At 42.3% G+C, this 16,481-nt stretch overlaps 1 protein-coding gene across 5 annotated transcripts; it reads left to right on the top strand.

Annotated features, from left to right (window-relative positions):
• Positions 1-290: 290 nt before the first annotated feature.
• Positions 291-15,770, top strand: STRA8 (stimulated by retinoic acid 8). Of its 5 annotated transcripts, XR_009964176.1 has the most exons (9): positions 293-1,170; positions 2,927-3,002; positions 4,809-4,896; positions 5,299-5,451; positions 8,554-8,836; positions 10,082-10,158; positions 11,891-12,002; positions 14,330-14,407; positions 15,473-15,511. XR_009964176.1 is itself a non-coding variant. In XM_062615506.1 (8 exons), exons 1-8 carry the CDS (start codon positions 979-981, stop codon positions 14,333-14,335), a joined length of 987 nt encoding a protein of 328 aa, XP_062471490.1. In that variant the 5' UTR covers positions 293-978; the 3' UTR covers positions 14,336-15,770. The 5 variants fall into 5 exon arrangements, 4 of the variants coding, with proteins under 4 accessions (XP_062471491.1, XP_062471490.1, XP_062471488.1 ...); XM_062615506.1 differs by having other exon boundaries at positions 14,330-15,770; XM_062615504.1 differs by lacking the exon at positions 14,330-14,407 and having other exon boundaries at positions 295-1,170; positions 15,473-15,770.
• Positions 15,771-16,481: the final 711 nt, after the last annotated feature.

Below are 16,481 nucleotides of genomic sequence, written 5' to 3'. Positions count from 1 at the left end.
TGCCGTGCCTGTACAGCACAAGGTATGACGGAGCTTGTAGTCCCCGCAGCTGCACATGCGCACCACTAACCCATCTCGTCGTTGCCCCCTCCCAGCCAGCACCTAAAGCCCGCGTTTTCTTCGCCTCCTTATTGGCTGTCGGCGAGCTCCGACTGCGTCCCGATTGGCCCTCTGCCACGTGCGGCTCGAGTCGCTGGGCGCGGATGGGCAGGGGAGCGGCGAACATGAGAGGGGGTCGGGCCGAAGGCGAGCCGAGCCGAGCCGGGCAGGGAAGGGCGGGTTCGATCGATCGATCGCTCGGTCGATCCACGGAAGCTTCTGGCAGATTTCCGCGGGGGCTTATCCGGGCTGGCCTTTTCCCTCCCGGCTGCAGAAGGGGTAGGCGTTCTTATCTCTAGGCCGTGCTTGCAGTCGGTAATGGGGCAGGGAGCACTCGTCCAGTGCCAGGAAGGGCTTCCCAAGGCGGGCAGTTTGTGCTCTCTCAGGCTGGAGGGGTGGCTGCAGCGGGCCCGGGTGGGCAAGTGTCAGTCTCTGTTACACGTGTACATTTCATATCGATGCCTGCTCAGATGTCACAGTTAATTGGAGAAAGAATTCTGGCGTGGAGAAGAAGTCTGTCTTTACCATTGGTGGGCCTGAGGAGCCTCAGCACAATGTGAAGCTGAGCCCCACATAGCCCATGAAAATGGAGCATCATGTCATTGTGGGGAAGGGTGCAGGAGGTGGGAGGCTTGTCTCAGCTGTGTTTCATGCCCCACAGTTTATCGTTAGTGATAGGTTAGGCCTTAGTACTTAGAGGTGACATACCTCAGGCAAAGAGAAGATTTCAAACTTCAAACTGCAGAAAAATGAGCTGGAGTGCTCTTTTGAGTCACCCAAGCTTGCCTTTTTCGTCAGTCCACTATGCAGGCTTTAAGGTTTCTTTTTCTTCACTTACATATTTATTCAACATAAATAAATGTTGCATTGCAGCTTTTGATGGAGACAGCTGGAGGCTGTAGGAAGACGCATGCCAGAGTGAATCCCAGTCCCCTGAGACAACTGCAAGAGGCAGAGCCTCACGTGGCCAAGCAGCGCTCATCACAGGCACGGCACCGGGCTACGCTGGCAAACCTCTTCAGCAGTTTGCAGGAAGCTGTTTTGTCCCGGTCAGGCAGTTCAGCATCAAAGGTGCGCAGCAGTGACTGCACTTTGTGCAGTGCTTGTTATATGTGGGTGTGTTTAATTTTAACCAGCTTCCTTAGGATGGCCACTGTATCTTTATGGATGCCAGTCTGTGTGTAATTTCACTGTGTGCAGCTTTCCTCGATTGCATTTACTTTAAAGCAGGCAGGTCAGTGTAAGAAAATTGCCTACTTTGTAAATTATGGATCATGGGTTCATCATGGGCCCTATCTGCACTTTTCTCAGAGGGTTTTTGCAGCTTCTTTATAGCTTTGCGGCTTCTTTATATTTTGTAAACAAACCAAGGGATCCCATGATGAAGTATCTTCATTTTGCAGCATTTTGTTGTGAAATCAGAATAGTGTGTTTAAGGATTAAGAGAATAAATTGTAGGGGAGGGAGTAATTCATTCAGCCTTATGAGGGTGCACTCTCTATTCAACACACTGGAAAAATAAGTCAGGAAAAAACAACCACCAGTACTGTTTATTGGTCTCTACTAAACTACAACCAAAAAAACCAAACCCAACAAACCAAAACCCCCAAAACTATTTCCTTAAAACAAAATTGTTTATAAAGATAAAATTGACACAAAAATGCTACTAGAAAGACGGATATTACTATTCTCAAGGCAGAGGAATAAACACAGGGAGTCCTTTTTATCCTCAACTCCACCACTGCTTCATTTAGTAAGATCAGTTACTTTTCAGTTTTCCAGTTTGTAAAATGGAGAGCATAATGATTGCTTAGGAAGGGAATTGTCCTTGTAAGTGGTTTTAAGGCTCCAAATATGCAAAATACTGCTATCTGGGGCTTGTGCCTGCTGAGCCCCTTACCTCTCATGCAGGTTGAGGTAGGAGTTCAGTTTGCCATGTTCTGAACAAGATGCAAGTTAAGCTGATATCACCATTATCTCAGAAGCCAGGACTAAACAGATAACTTATTTTGTCTAGTCTAAGGGGACTATCTTCACATCAATTCTTGAAATTGCATTTTCATACTATCATGTGCCCCTTGTGTGACACTTGAAGGCCAAGGAGGCTCAGTATCTGTGAGAGCCTAAACACAGACATTCACTTGTAATCCCAGTGGTTAGTGTCTGACTAAAATAACACATGTGAAAACTCTACAAGATATTCACCCTGCCTATGGCAATTGTGGATCGTGTCACCAATCACATAAATCTTGAAATATTTTTGAGCTGCATATGTTTAAATGTATTGGCCATATGTTCTCAGCTGTGTTTTCTATAAATGATGGAATGATGTGCAGCAAACTGAAGTTACTCCAGTTTACATAAGTGTAGCTGAGACTACAACAGGGCAAAGGCTTCTCCTGCCATAATTCTCATGGGAAATGATTAGTAAAGTCTTATGCCTGAAGATGGTAGATATCCAGCAAGACTTCAAAGCATGGTATTTCTGGACATGCTCCAAGAAGAGAGTGAGCCAAACAAGACCATCCGCTGACGAAAGAAGGTCAGAGTTAAGTAACAAATGTCTATGTAACTAGGTGTTACATGTTTGTGTTGCATAATATAATTATATATTTATATCCTGTATTTAAGTTTGTTCTGGTATTAGTTCTTTTCCCTTTCCATATGCATGACAGTTGCTCGTGAAAAAACACAGTTGTTTTCACAGAGACACTGATATAACTGAAGGTCAAAATGAAGGAAAAGTGAAGTAAGCAACCAAGGCATGTTAAAACAGGAATCTAGTCAGAGCAGAGAGCAATCAGTTCTCATTTCTTCTTATGTTTAGTATCAGGTTTTGCGTAAGGCCAAGAAATCTATCCAGAAGCTGGAGCAAACCTTGGGTTCTTTGCTGAAGATGAAAGGTAACTGTATGCAACTGCATTTGCTGTGGACAGAGTGCCTGGTTTTGTTTTGTTAATTTATTTGTTAAATAGAGACAGACAGGTACACGACTGAGCCCATTAAAACATTAAACTGTGGCTTTAGTTGTAGCAGTAAGCAGGGGATAGCAAAAAGTGTATTGACCCACTAAACACTGCACCTCAGAAATCCCCCTGACTCTCAGTTGTTCCTACCCTGTCCTCATCCTAGGTGAAGGAAGGAAACAAGTAATTCCTGCTAACCCGTGGCAGCAAGTAGTTCAGGCAGAGTGTCCTTGTCACCCTTCTGCCAATTCACCCCTGGCAGGTTTGGGGCTGGCATGGGTCCCTAGGCTGCATGCTTGGGCTCCCAGTGAGAGGCTGCAGGAGCGTCTGCGCTCCTCACAGCTGCAGCAATATGGCACAGTCCAAGTTGAGCCCAGCCAGGACTTAAACTTCAGAACAGCAGGCTCTGGGTGAGGTAAAGGAGGGGGACAGAGAAGCTTTTGAGGATTTCCTAGAATAGGAAACAGAAGCCTCTAATTAAGAACCTCTCATAGAAATGGGTAAGAGAGATGCTGCAGTTTTGTTTTTTTTCAGCGTGATGGGTCATCTTCATGCACTCTTCCATTATCACTTGTGACAGCATGCATCACACCAGTCTAGCGTGTGCTGTCAGCAGTTGAGGCAGCTCTCACTTTGGAACTTCACACCCTTGCCAACATGCCTTCTGTTTACTGATGCTGGCTACTGCCCTCAGTGGCAGCAAGTAGGACTGAGGGCTGATGGGGTAGAGACTTTGACCATATTTTTATGTCCCTTCAAGTGTGCAAATTAATGTTGGCTAGAAAAAATACCCAGACATTGCTATTCTTTCAACTTGCTCCTCCCAATAATTTGCAACTGTTAGAAGTCCCAGTGCTTAAAATGAGCAATTTCCTCTGAGCACACATTCTTTCATAAATCATAAAAGTCAGCCATAGGTAGAGGGAGTAGTTTGACAGAGTAAACCTCTCCTATGAAGAGAGGCTGAAAGAGTTCAGTCTGGAGAAGGCTCAGGGGAGACATAACAGTCTTCTAATACATAAAGGGGGCCTACAAGAAATCTGGAGACAAAGTTTTTACAAGGGCATGTAGTGACAGGACAAGAGGGAATAGATTTAAACTGAAAGAAGGTAGGTTTATATTAGATATTAGGAAGAAATTCTTTACTGTGAGGGTGGTGAGGCACTGGCACAGGTTGCCCAGAGAAGCTACGGCTGCCCCATCCCTGGCAGTGTTCAAGGCCAGGTTGGACGGGGCTTTGAGCAGCCTGGTGTGGTGGAAGATGTCCTTGCTCATGGCAAGGGGCTGGAACCAGATGACGTTTAAGGTCCTATCCAACACAAACTGTTCTGTTGTTTTACAAAATTGAAGGGATCACAAGCAGTGAGGCTGGTTGAGGAGAGTTTGGAGGTAAACTTCCCCTTGCATTTACTTGCATACTAATTAATTCATACTGCTTGTGAATACTGTATTGACTAGTACTTGCCTGGACATTGATTGCTGGTTGTTTTCACCATCAGGTCTATCAGACCAACATTAGGAAGAAGGTATCGATTCAAAGTTCCTCAATAATCATACCCCCCCCCCCCCGTGGTAATTACATTGTAGAAGAGGCAGAAGTTTCTCCTTTTACATCATTTTTGCCTTATGAAAAGCTCTGGCTTGTGAAAAACCAGTTGTTGAAATTATTCTGTTTGACTGGGGCTGAGGGTGAGAGGGAAGCCTAGAGTACCACTGATGTGACAGTAACTTTTCCGCTGACAACAGAATCCTTCAGTCTGGAGGATTGGAATCCATCTGGCTTGGAGGAACTCAGGGAGGAATATGTCAAGAGGCACTTCAGCAATCACAGGTAAGGACTTATACCAATCAAAGAAAGATGATAATACTTTGCACTTGTTTTCATCCCAGCATCTCTGAACCTCTTCATCATTGTTGCTGTATTTCCAAGCAGAGGCCTTTCAGTGTGAGGTAAAGAGATTTCACCTGGACCCCTGTAATATCTGTGCTGTGAAAAAACACTCTAAGCATGTTGTTGGTCTCATTTCTAGTCAGTGCTTGTATTTCCTTCCCTCCTATGCAGCTGATGTCCAGCAAGGACTTCTCATTTGCCTGCAGACAAAAAGAGGATGAGAAGGCTGGCTTGGAAAGAATGGCCCTTCACTCGGGAGTGAGCATGACAAGGGTCTTATTAATTCAATTCATAAGTTGTTCATGTGGCTTTTTATTCTGTGTATTCTTGTGTTCTTTCCAGCAGTGCAGCAGCCTCCGAAGCTGTAAGTGAGACTGACTCTTCTGTCTCGTATTTGATTCAAGAATGTGAAAAGCCAACGCTGGAAGAGGATAGGAAGCCAGAACTGATCCAGTCTTCAGACACTTCATCCCCAGATCTAGTGGAATTTGAACGGTAGATGCATCCCATGTTGACTTCAGTTTTTTAAGTTGTTTGAAATAGCACTGTGCATCCAGTTGCTGCTGTTCATGCAGCCCTACTGGAACTTGTATCTGCCTTGCAGGAGCTTTATGCCAGCAATTTTAACCCTGCTGGTGATGAACCTGAGCACCTCCTATGTCCCTTACCGGCAACTTGCATGTCAATGGACTCCCAGCATTATAGCAGCCCCCAGCTCTCCAGGCCTTGGAAAATCCCTGGGGGTTTTCCATGCATCCTCAAGAAAGGGAAAAAAAATTCTTTTAAATATGTCAGTCCATGCATGGCCATGTTTTACCACTGTCCGTACTGCTGGCAGGGTCAGATGCAACAGACCTCCTAACAAAAGTGGTTCAGTAGGCAAGCTCAGATGGAATAGGAGATTATTCATCCAGAGTGCTTTACGTAGGTGCATGTCCATGTGTATTTGTGGCATCTGTACCACTATCAAGTTGTATCTCTGCAACAGGGCTAGATTTTAGGAATGTAAGAATTGCTGTATGTCTAGCTGTATGTGTTCTGGGGAGGTGCAGGAACCAGAGGTATGCAGACACTTTCCCCCACAGTGATGTTCATTCTGCCTGTAATAGCATTGTTACGAGGAGCTTGAACACTTATTGCCCCTCACAGAAATAGACCTTTAGCTCCTGACAGCTTGCAGTACTTTTTTGTGGGATCAGAGCAGGATGAGGCTGGATCCAGTCAGGGAATATCATGTAGTCCTCAGCCTGTGGGCTGCAAAATAGTGGTGGTCTGGAAGATACAAGAAAGCACTCTTCAGAATGTCTGCAACATGGCAGGGGGGAGAAGGGGAACGTAAACACCTGTATGTGTCAGACTTCTAGCTAGTGGGTACAAGCCTGTAACCTCCTTTACAATCAGCTCCTAAGTGCCTGATGCAAGACCTAAAAGTCAAAGACCACTGTTCTCATGTCAGTGATCCATGTATTTTAGTCTCTGGTTGAAATGGTAAAAATTACTGGGTTTATTTCGAAGCTATTGGTATCTTAAGACTGAGTACATTATTCTTCCTCTTGCTGTCAGACAGCACTAGGAGGTACTTAGAGGTCATGGATGCTTTCCAAAAGCATAAATGATAATTTAGTTGTAAAGATTTGAGAAACAGATGGGTATCTAATCTATCCTGTACCATCAAGCAGAGTCAGTTTCACCCTAACCATTTCAGAGTTAAGAATATGCAGTGCAGGAGAATCCACAGGTGCGCCTGGCATCCCCTTCCACGTAAACAAAAACTTCCGCGGTTCCTTCTCTTTTCCTTTGAGCCGGTGCTTATTTATAAAATTCCCTTGGATTATTGAGTTTTTCATCAAAGTGAGGCTTCAGTTGTGCCAGCAGATGGCACCAGCCTCTCGCTCCTGTTCCTGCTTTTGCTCCCGTGAGAATCGGCGGTGGCTGTAGTAAGGTATCATTTACAAGACCTTGAAATGTGCTGACTCAAGATTTTCTGGGGGAAGTAAGCTCTACTTCATGAAAGCATGCACGACAGAGCCATAAAGAGCTTCTTCACTGACGAGGAAGACCAGGGCCTGTACTGTATGGACTCTGGCAGTTGTTCTACAGTCATACGGCAGACCACAGTTGGTTCATAGCTAATTCTTCTCAAAAAATGGTCTTTTATAACAGGCATAAAACAATAGGGACTCTTCATCAAAGAAAGTAACAGCCTTTTGGTGACTGCATAATCATATTATTTGGGCAGCATCAGAAATGCTTTGAGCTTCAACTGTTTTTTTTGTTGTTGTTTTTTTTTTCCCCATGTCCAGCAACAGGAGCTACATTGGTAGGGTACCCTGTCCAGTGCAAAATGTTGTTGTATCCTTCCAGCCAGGAAGGAGATAGTTGAGTCATGGTTCAAGCTTAATTTCTTTGGCACAGCAGTTTAATGACCATTCATATTCTTCTGTTTGAGAAACTCCAGATCCTTTGTTTGGAGCTGGACATACAGAATCTTTAGTGAGAGCAATACTGTACATGAGAATGCTTATTCTCCTTCTGTTATTTTGTCTCCAGCAATGAAGGAAAATACTCCAGAGTGTGGAAACCAGAGTTTGAATATGTTTATGCTTGTGTGCAGAATCTTAAGATTTTTCGATATTGGTTTGCTGGAACAACTATGAGGAGAGGGGAGGAGAGGAGAAAATGAGAAAAGAAAGGAAAATGAGTAAAGAAAAGAGACTGAACTCTTCTGAGTTATTTTCTCTCATGCAATACTGTTCAGTTAATCAGGAAATGTGCTCATCTGGGACATCTTCAAGGAATCATTTTGAGCCCAAACTTAGTAAGAGTGACTGCTGTTTATAGAACTCTTGGTTTGTATTCTTTTGATCTTGTTATTTTCATCCGAGAGGCTCTAAGCATTTAATTAACATAAAATAACCTTTCCAAAGTAGATATTATTATCCCTAGTTCACTGTGCCACACAGTGCTAACAGAAGAAGTGGGCTCATTCTGAGATTAGTAACAGGGTTGAAATTATGGCACATATGTTCCATTACAAATTTCACTACAGACTGCACAGAAGTCAGTGTTAAGGATGTGTTTCTTCAGATATAAAACGGAGGAAATTGAGCTCCTATGCTTATTTAAGTCAGAGCATCCAGGCCTGGGGTAGTCTCTTTCTATCTGTATCTATAGTACCTAATACATCAGGATATAGCCTCAGCCAAGGCTAAGTTAGTGCGATGTCACTAAAAGTATAAGAAGTGAATTACAACGTAAAATCCTCAGATATAAAGGCAAGTAACTCAAAATTTATGAAATGCCAGAATGAGGTTTTCCTGTGCAACAAGTACAGTGTGAAGTGCCTGGAGCTTCTGTTGTGAGGCAGCTTTGCTTGGAGTGTGGCTAGAATGTGCCTCTTGCAGATGAAACCTTGGCAAAGAGTTGCTAAGACCTTCAAACAGTGTTGGACAACCTGCAGTAATTGTATGAAGTCTTAGGGGGAGAGTGAGCGAAGTAGTTATGAATCAGAGCTACTCCCCAGGCTCCTGCTGAATTATAGTAAATGGCTGGATCATAGCCTGCTCTTAAGAGATGCTCACTTTCTGTTCATTGCAGATACCTGTATTTTTATAAGCACACAGTGGATCTACTGATAGAGCATGGAATTGTTTGCACTGAGGAGGTGCCTCTTCCTGAGGTATCCACGGCTATTTCCCACCTCTGGCAAGAGCTTTCAGAAGACAGGAGAGACAGCATCTTGCAGTACTGTAGCCAGAGAGATTTCCTCATGGATCCTAAGGCTGCTTGCCAGGAGCCTGCATGCACTGAAGGTAGTGTGAGGGACAGTCGAGGTAACAGTGAGGAACCCAGTGATTCCTCAGTCTCCACACCAGAGGAAGTAAGTGCTCAGTAACATACATCTGCCTCTGAAACTCCAAGCTTTCAGATGCTAATTGGCTCTGCAGCTTTTAATTTTTAACATACAGTAGTTGCAATTAAGCTTTCCAAGACCACTTGAATGCAAAAAGTGAAGACAATAAGTAGTCTTTGAGTAAATGTCCGCACTAAATTCTCTCTTGGTAAAAGAGAGAATTGTCTCCTTGGCAAGCTATAGGAGTGCAGTGGTAGTAATCCCAATAGTCTCCACTGACCTGTAGTTTTTGTGCTAAGTAACAGTTAAATTTGCTCTAACTTGCTCCAGGGGTAGGAAGCAAGGACAAGAATTACCTAGTTACTGTTCTCTGCAAACTCTCCAAGGAGCACAGATGATCTAAATCCAGAAGGAATACCCAGTTTGCCAAGGCCTGCTGTGTTTTGGGTTGTGTGGCTTCTTTTCATCAAAGCACTTGGTAGCAAAGAGAAAGTTCCAGTGATACAGGGCTAATGACTGCCTGTGTCATGCACCTCTGCAGAGCCAAGAACTTAGTGACTGAGTAGACCGAGCATTTGTTAAAAAGAGATGAAATAACAGCCAACTCTTTGTAAACTGTTCCTGGAGCACTGATTACTTAAGCAACTAGCTGCTCAAAGACGTGTAATTTTATTAGCTGCAGATGTCCACCTTTAGCATGTAAGTAAATGGTATTGACAAGTTCTTTCTGAGTCACATGACACAACTTATATTGCTGACCTCCTTAGGAAATGTCATGGTGGTGTTGCATGTACAGTACTTTCTGGCACAGAAAATGTGTGAACTGCATTATGGCACCGTAAACTAATGAGTTTATCAGTCTGTCGCAGGGAGCATCTAAATTCCTTTGCAAGCCATGTCGCACACAGCGGAATGAGATTTGGGGAGACTGAGGTCTCCAGCCAGAAGCAGCAGCCCATGGTCAAGTCTCTAAAGCACTGATACAATTCATGTTTTACTGATTTTTGGGAGATGTAATGTTAAGTCTAATTCCTAGAAGTTGAAACGCAGGCTGAAGGGAATGTACTAACCTTATGTTCCTAGTCATGAAATACAGTTATTCCCTATTAATCCTGTCCTCACAAAACCCTCTTGGTTTACTCTAGCCGTAAGCATACTTGTAAAAGGAAAGAAAGAATATCATCCTTTTAAAAGCTTCATTTATAAAATTATGTACTAGGTAGAACTTCTGGGTGGCTGGATATGTTGACATCTGAAGTGTTTCTCCAATAGGTAATGTTTGAAGATGCGTTTGATGTTGCTGCTGGTTTCCTTGACAGAAGTGAGACTCAGGGAATGTCTAGCCAGAGGTAAATTGCAAACTCACCCCTTTTGCTAGACAGACTAAGTTAGTAGCTCACTATCAATTCTCCATGGCAAGTTTTCTGCATAGTAAGGTAATAGCTTAGCTTCTCTTTTTGTGCCTGATTTTCAGTAAATGGTTACAATAGCAGGCTCCAGCAATTGTGCTCATAATAATACTGTCTCTTAGGGTGCATAAGTGAAATGATTAATAGGCATTTACGACAGAATTAGTAAGAATCACTTACTAAGAACACCCCATCGCTTCAAAGTAACTGGGGCCCTTCTGATTTTCTTCACTACTCTGCATAGCTTTCCATCTTTTCAAATTACAGTATTTGTAATGCTTTCCTTTTCTCTCTCTCACTTAACCAGGTCTAGGAGGACTATAAGGCATTCCCTGGATAAGTCAGCTAGTCATAAACTCTACCCACATTTAATGAGATAAAAAAGATAATTTTCTAACATTGTCTCCCTTACCTTTTTCAAGTACCCCAATTCAATCACAAGGAAGTGATCAAGCTAAAGTGTGGTTGACCTGAGTAGTTACATGAAAGAAATACAAGACCTATTAAATAGAAACATCTTTTTCCTCTACAGGTCAGATGACTTAACTAAAAGAGAACATGTCAGATGCAAAGCTGGCACTGCCTTTGATTTTTCAGACCAAAGAAAGAAAAGGGTGCTTTCCTGAAGAGGAAAATCACATTAAAACTCATCTTTATGCATTCTTGTTACTTCATTAGGATTGTTTCTTTTTGCAAATAATGTTTTTATTCTGGGTTTGTTTTTTGTTTTGGTTTGGGGTTTTTTTAATCCCTTTTCCTACTTATTTTTCCATATTTAGAGTTCTTTATTGTGAATCTCTTTTACCACCATTCCACCTTGCACTTCCAGAGCAGAATGAATGGAAAAAGGCTGTTTTGGCTGTTGATCAGAATATGCTTGAATATATAATAGGGCTTAAGAAATACATATCTATTAAATAACATTTATTAGGTCACAATTGTTGTTTGTTTTTAAAATAAGATTAACTATTCCTTAATACCACAGTGTATTGCCATCATCTTTGCAATCTGTTTTAGGTCCCAAATTAGATTAGTATTTCAATAGTCAATGTTTATCCTCTTCTCTTCCTTCCCTGTCGCTCTGTGCCTTGTAATTCTAGACATGATGGCAGAACTTTGTAAAATTCCAGGGAGGATATAGAGGAGAGGAACAAAATTCATAGCTTTTTTGACAGAAGTACCTGTTACCTGAATACAAACCTGCCAGCAATAGGTGATTGTCATTTCATGACCACACGTTACTGCATTCACTCAAAAACTTTACAAAAGAAGTCAAAGCTGTTCCTCTAAACAACCCTAAAAAAATACACCAACAAATAACCATTGTTGCTCTCTGTTATAATGGATAGATACTTCTCCCCAAAACAATGTTACTAAAGCTGTTACATGGATCTATTTGTTGTGATTCTGGTTTCTTCTATTGCTGTTCTCTTCTCTTACATATTTTCCTTGCATTTATTAGAAAGTATATCATCAGTACATCTACTTCCTCTCTTCCCTGTCTTGCTTGGCTATTGTATTTAATATCAGAATTATCTTGGAAAACAATTTGAATATTTTTTTAATTTATAAGAAAAATACGAAGGAGAGAAAGTAAAAATATGGAAGAGCTAAAGTAGGAGGAGAAATGAAGGAATGGAAAGTTGAATGTATTGTCTGGTTCCATTTTCAGTTCAGCATTTGCAAGCTGCACTTACGAAAATCCAAAGGATCACCACATGCTCTATCTGCAGACCACTGACTTCCTGAAAAAACTCTTCTTTGCTGATACACAGTTTTGCCAGGTAAGCTTTGCCAAAGGATTTCTTATATAAACAGTATGTTTCTGTCATTGTCAAGAAAGAATTTCTGTTTTCTGTGCTTCTGATCATATTGTCCAGAACCATTACAAATGACAGCTTGGGGCTCATCACTTCAGATGTGTCATTTCAAAAGGTCAGTAGGATTGCCTTTGTAAGAGGCAAAGTGTGAGGTGTTGATAGTGCTTAGAAATTATTCAAAATAGCAGATTACATGAGGATCTCTTTTTTTCTTTTTCTTTTTTTAATTATTTTCATGGAAGTTCGTTTTGGAAAAGCTTGAGTGATCTCATCTGAGCAGGCAAAGCTGATTTTGCAGTTCTCCATTAACATCCAGCCACTCCATTCTGAGCTCAGCAGGACCACCTTCCGCTTGTCTGGGTGCCAGGTTCCCTAGGCTGAGCCATCCGCTGGCAGGCCTTAGGAGTAGGGTATTCATGTTCTTGAAAGGGCTGATAAACAGCTGCTGAGCTGCCTCTTAACCTCAGCCTTACAGTTGCAGGTTCCCTGAGCCAGAAGTCATGGTGTTTGCATTCTTGCTTTCCTCCCAAGGAGGTGGCTCAGAGCTTGCACATGGGTGGAGGAGAGAAAGGGAGCTATACCTCAGCCAGAGTTGCTTGTTCGGATTCAGAGTCAATTGTACCTCCACAGTAGCCATTCTTTTGCTATTTTTCATCACCTATATTCTGCCCAGTAGCTGTTACTTGAGCAGATGCTCCTTTGACAGAAGTAGAGTATTTCTGATGAGGGGTAACTGGGACAGAAAACTAAGCAGAAACTAGTGATGCACCATTAAGCACGTAGCAACTGCTGCATGCCACTTGATTGCCCCCATCTCAGGGAGACAGTAGCAGTAAAGGAAGCTCAGAGAATGGCAGCAGGCACACCAAAAGGCATTAAAGAGGAGCAACTAAGTAGGACTTCTCCACAAAAAAGACTGACATGTACTGTGAGAGAATTTTGATCTGAAATGGTGTGATTTGGTACCAAAATGATTATTCACTGTGTCTAACGTAAGAATAACTAGAAGATACTCCATGAAATTAAAAAAGAAAAAAACAACCCAACATTAAAAAACACTTGCACATGAAAATTACCAGATTTAACTCCTGGGCATCAATCCATTGACAGTTACTAAATCTGAAGGTCTAGATACAATTCCCAGCTCAGAAGGTCCTCACAGCACAGTTTGCCATAATGTTGGAGCATATATTGTGGAACAGAACACACTGCATGCACAGTTCTTGGACTTTTTGCCTGAACATCTACTCCCGGCCTTTGTCAGAGACCAAGCACTGATCTACACAGCCTTATTACATAGAATAACTATGTTCTGCATCAAAGCAGAGCTCTTCCATATTTATGTACATGACCACGAACTGTGCAGGCCTAGAAAACAAAGATACAGTATTTTCCAGTTTTAAATTGCTTTTGTGAATGTCATTCCTGGCAGCATTGAGTGGTCCCATTTTGTCCTTCTGCTTGGTGCTGCATTATTATGTGTGAGCCCAGGTCCTTCCCACAGCTCCCAGATGAGGTGGTATAAGAGATAGTATCCCTTTCAAGCTTTGAAGAGGGACATTTGAAATAAGACTAGGAAAATATGAGTAATGGGAAGACAAGCAGGAAAAGAAGCTTAAGTACTGCAGATTGGCAGTTGACTGAGCTCTCTGAATCCAAAAGAAAATAAAAGGATGTGTGCACTTCTTTTAGGGAGGAACTTTGAGTTGTCTGTGATAAGACAATAAAAAGGGTGTGTGAGCAGAAATCAAGGCTAGGGAGTACTGATAATAAGAAGGTCAGAGTCTGTTTTGGTTTAGAGAACTGCAGTACAGCAAATTGCACCAAGAGGCAAAAAAAAAAAAAAAAAAAAAGAAATGACAAGATTTTTTTTGTTTTGAGAGCAGAAATTTGGCTCCATCTCAAACAAACAAATTGAGGCAGTTATGGAAGTGGTTGTATAGATAACTAACCCAAGCAGCAGCAGACAGCTCAGTATAGGCTACATACATTACCCCAGAAACTGGGCTACTTGGAGCATCAGCGACTCCTGGACTTGACAGGGAAAGGAGCTCTTCCTGCCCACTGAACCCCATCCCTTGATGCAGTACCTGTGCTAGTGCTACACTAGCCCAGGAGTCTGGGCAGTGCTGAGATAAATTATCCCAAGGATAATGTCAAGTCTTGGTGCACTGTGCACACACTTTGTAAAAGACATAGAGGTGGGTAGCAGGTCCAGTATGAAGGCGAGGCATGCAGTTTGCACCTAACTGAAATACAAAAGACAGCTTATGGTCTCCTTTCATCTGCAGAGCTGATGAGGTGATGGGTTTTATTGCTGCTCAACATATGCCAGTGCTATGTTATGCCATTTCTGTGTAACTGTCCAGGTACAAAGTATTACTGTTGCATTGTGTATATTCAGGATTTTGTAATCTCAGATCCACTGAGCACAGCCTTTCTTGAGCTGCTGTCCTGGCTCTCAAGGCTGCCAAGGGCATGCACCCCATTGGTACAAAAAGCTTGAGAAAGACTTTTGCACAAGAGGAGAGACTAAATCATTTGGACAAGGATGGGGCGGACTCTTAAAAGGATAGTGACCCAAAAATGAGAACAGGAGCATACTTCCATCATAGATGGTAGAGAAATATTTCTGAGTGTGAGATTAAAGCCGTCTTGTCATTTTTCGAGAGCTGTTGTCTTAAGGTCACATAAGAGATGTTTAGCAGCAAAAGTAGTAAAGAATTAGTTTAGATTGAGATCCAAAGGTTTTACAGTATCTAAGTAAAAATCTGAGGGTCTTTTCTAAATGGCACTGAGAGCTTTTGCTTCTTCGAAGGCCCAATTTCTGTTAAAACTACAGATTCTTAGGTGAGACACTTAAAAAACAAGTTGGATTTAGTGCTCCTTACACTATTCATTTTTTAAATGGCACCTATTTTTAAAAAGTAGTTTTGCTCTAAAGAGTCTTGCATCAGTGCAGAAGGTGGATTAGATGGAATGCAGGCATGAACACCTTTATCTCCTACACTTACATTTTTCTCAAGAGCCACTTTCTCTCTTTAAGCTGGTGAAAGACAAAACTATTTCCTGTTGTTGCTAAAAGAGCAGCAAAGCCTGAAGTCAGTAGAAATTAAGGGCTCACAAAGAAGCTCTCATATCTTCAGAGCCTGTTATGTGACCCACTTGCTACCACACTCGGGCCCAGTTGTCTAAATGACATTGATAGACACAGGGTGGAGCCCTGTGATTTTAAAAAGAAATTGATTGAAGATTTGAGCTATTCTTCATCTGGCACCTCAGGCACCTGGCAAGTGTTGGTTGCTGATTCAGAGGAGGGCTCATGACACATCAGCTGGCACATGTCAGCACTTGACCAACCCACTGTATATTTGAAATTCAATCAACTCCTGTAGTTTTTAACCCTGCTTGACTTTGGGGGGGGGGTGTTTCAGGAAGAAGATCTTCAGTTTGATTATGAGACTGTCATGCTGAGGTGCACCGAGACCTTCGACGATGAAGATTTCTAAACAGTTTCTCTGTTTGCTAATGTTTTGCCAAGCATTTCTGGGTACACCAAGAGACTGCACCTCTTTCAGTGAAACACCTCTCTCAGCAGAGTGTGGAGATGCTGTGTTAAAGTGGTTTGTTATGGTTAATTTCCCATTCCCTCATGCGTGCTTCTTGGTGTATTGGTTGAGTAATTTATACCTTTGTTACAGGTTTTAGATACTTACAAAATGTTAAGAAATACTTTTGTCTATTGCAGCTTAATGCTTAACCTCACTTCACAGGTAAACTGAGCCATGTACAGTTAAGTGACTCGCCTAGCATAAGCTGTGAAAGAGCTGCAGAGAGGTCACATTAGGCTACTCACCCTCACAGGATGCAGGTCTCAAACTGCAACCTGAAAAAAATCACAAAGTACCTGCACCCTTGCAGTGATTACTATTCTGGTGCAATTTTTCAGGTTGGGCTGACAAGGAGAGAGGGATTGCCTCACAGAGAAATGAGGCTTTTGCATCTCTTTTTAAGGACAGCAGCAGTGACTACCCATTTCCAAATCACCTGGCCACCGCAGGCACAATACTACACTGGTTTATTTACTTTTGCAAAGTGTGTAAAGCCGAGTGGTCAGCCCTGTGCTCCTCTGTCACATTTCATTCTTTGATGAGTAATACTGCTCAGATAGTGTCTCAGAATTAAAAATGCTGTGAAGATGAATAAAATCCTTTACATCTCAGAACTATGTTCAAGGGTTAACAACCTTTCTTTATTAGCCCTTCATCCCCCACTTTTGAAGGCCAGTTCAGGACAGAAGTTAGAGAATAGAATATTTCATTTTCAAATGGCTTTCAGCCTGCCAGGTACTAGGGGATGCATTTTTAAATGGATACCATACACTGTGGAGATGCATTCCTGTGATCGTTACACATGCTTCACTAGCAGAATTTTAGGCTAAGG

This window comes from Pezoporus occidentalis, unplaced genomic scaffold, assembly GCF_034315485.1.
Source record: "Pezoporus occidentalis ecotype Australia unplaced genomic scaffold, CSIRO_AGI_Poc_V1 ctg182, whole genome shotgun sequence".
Lineage (NCBI taxonomy): Eukaryota > Metazoa > Chordata > Aves > Psittaciformes > Psittacidae > Pezoporus > Pezoporus occidentalis.
This window is presented reverse-complemented; position numbering and strand designations above follow the sequence as displayed.

Excerpts from the sequence above, each read along its gene's own strand:
- STRA8 (XM_062615504.1), top strand. The coding sequence starts at position 979 with ATGGAGACAGCTGGAGGCTGTAGGAAGACGCATGCCAGAGTGAATCCC. Across the intron at positions 1,171-2,926 it reads CAGGCAGTTCAGCATCAAAG|TATCAGGTTTTGCGTAAGGC; the intron begins GTGCGCAGCAGT and ends TCTTATGTTTAG. Across the intron at positions 12,003-15,472 it reads CTGATACACAGTTTTGCCAG|GAAGAAGATCTTCAGTTTGA; the intron begins GTAAGCTTTGCC and ends GGGGTGTTTCAG.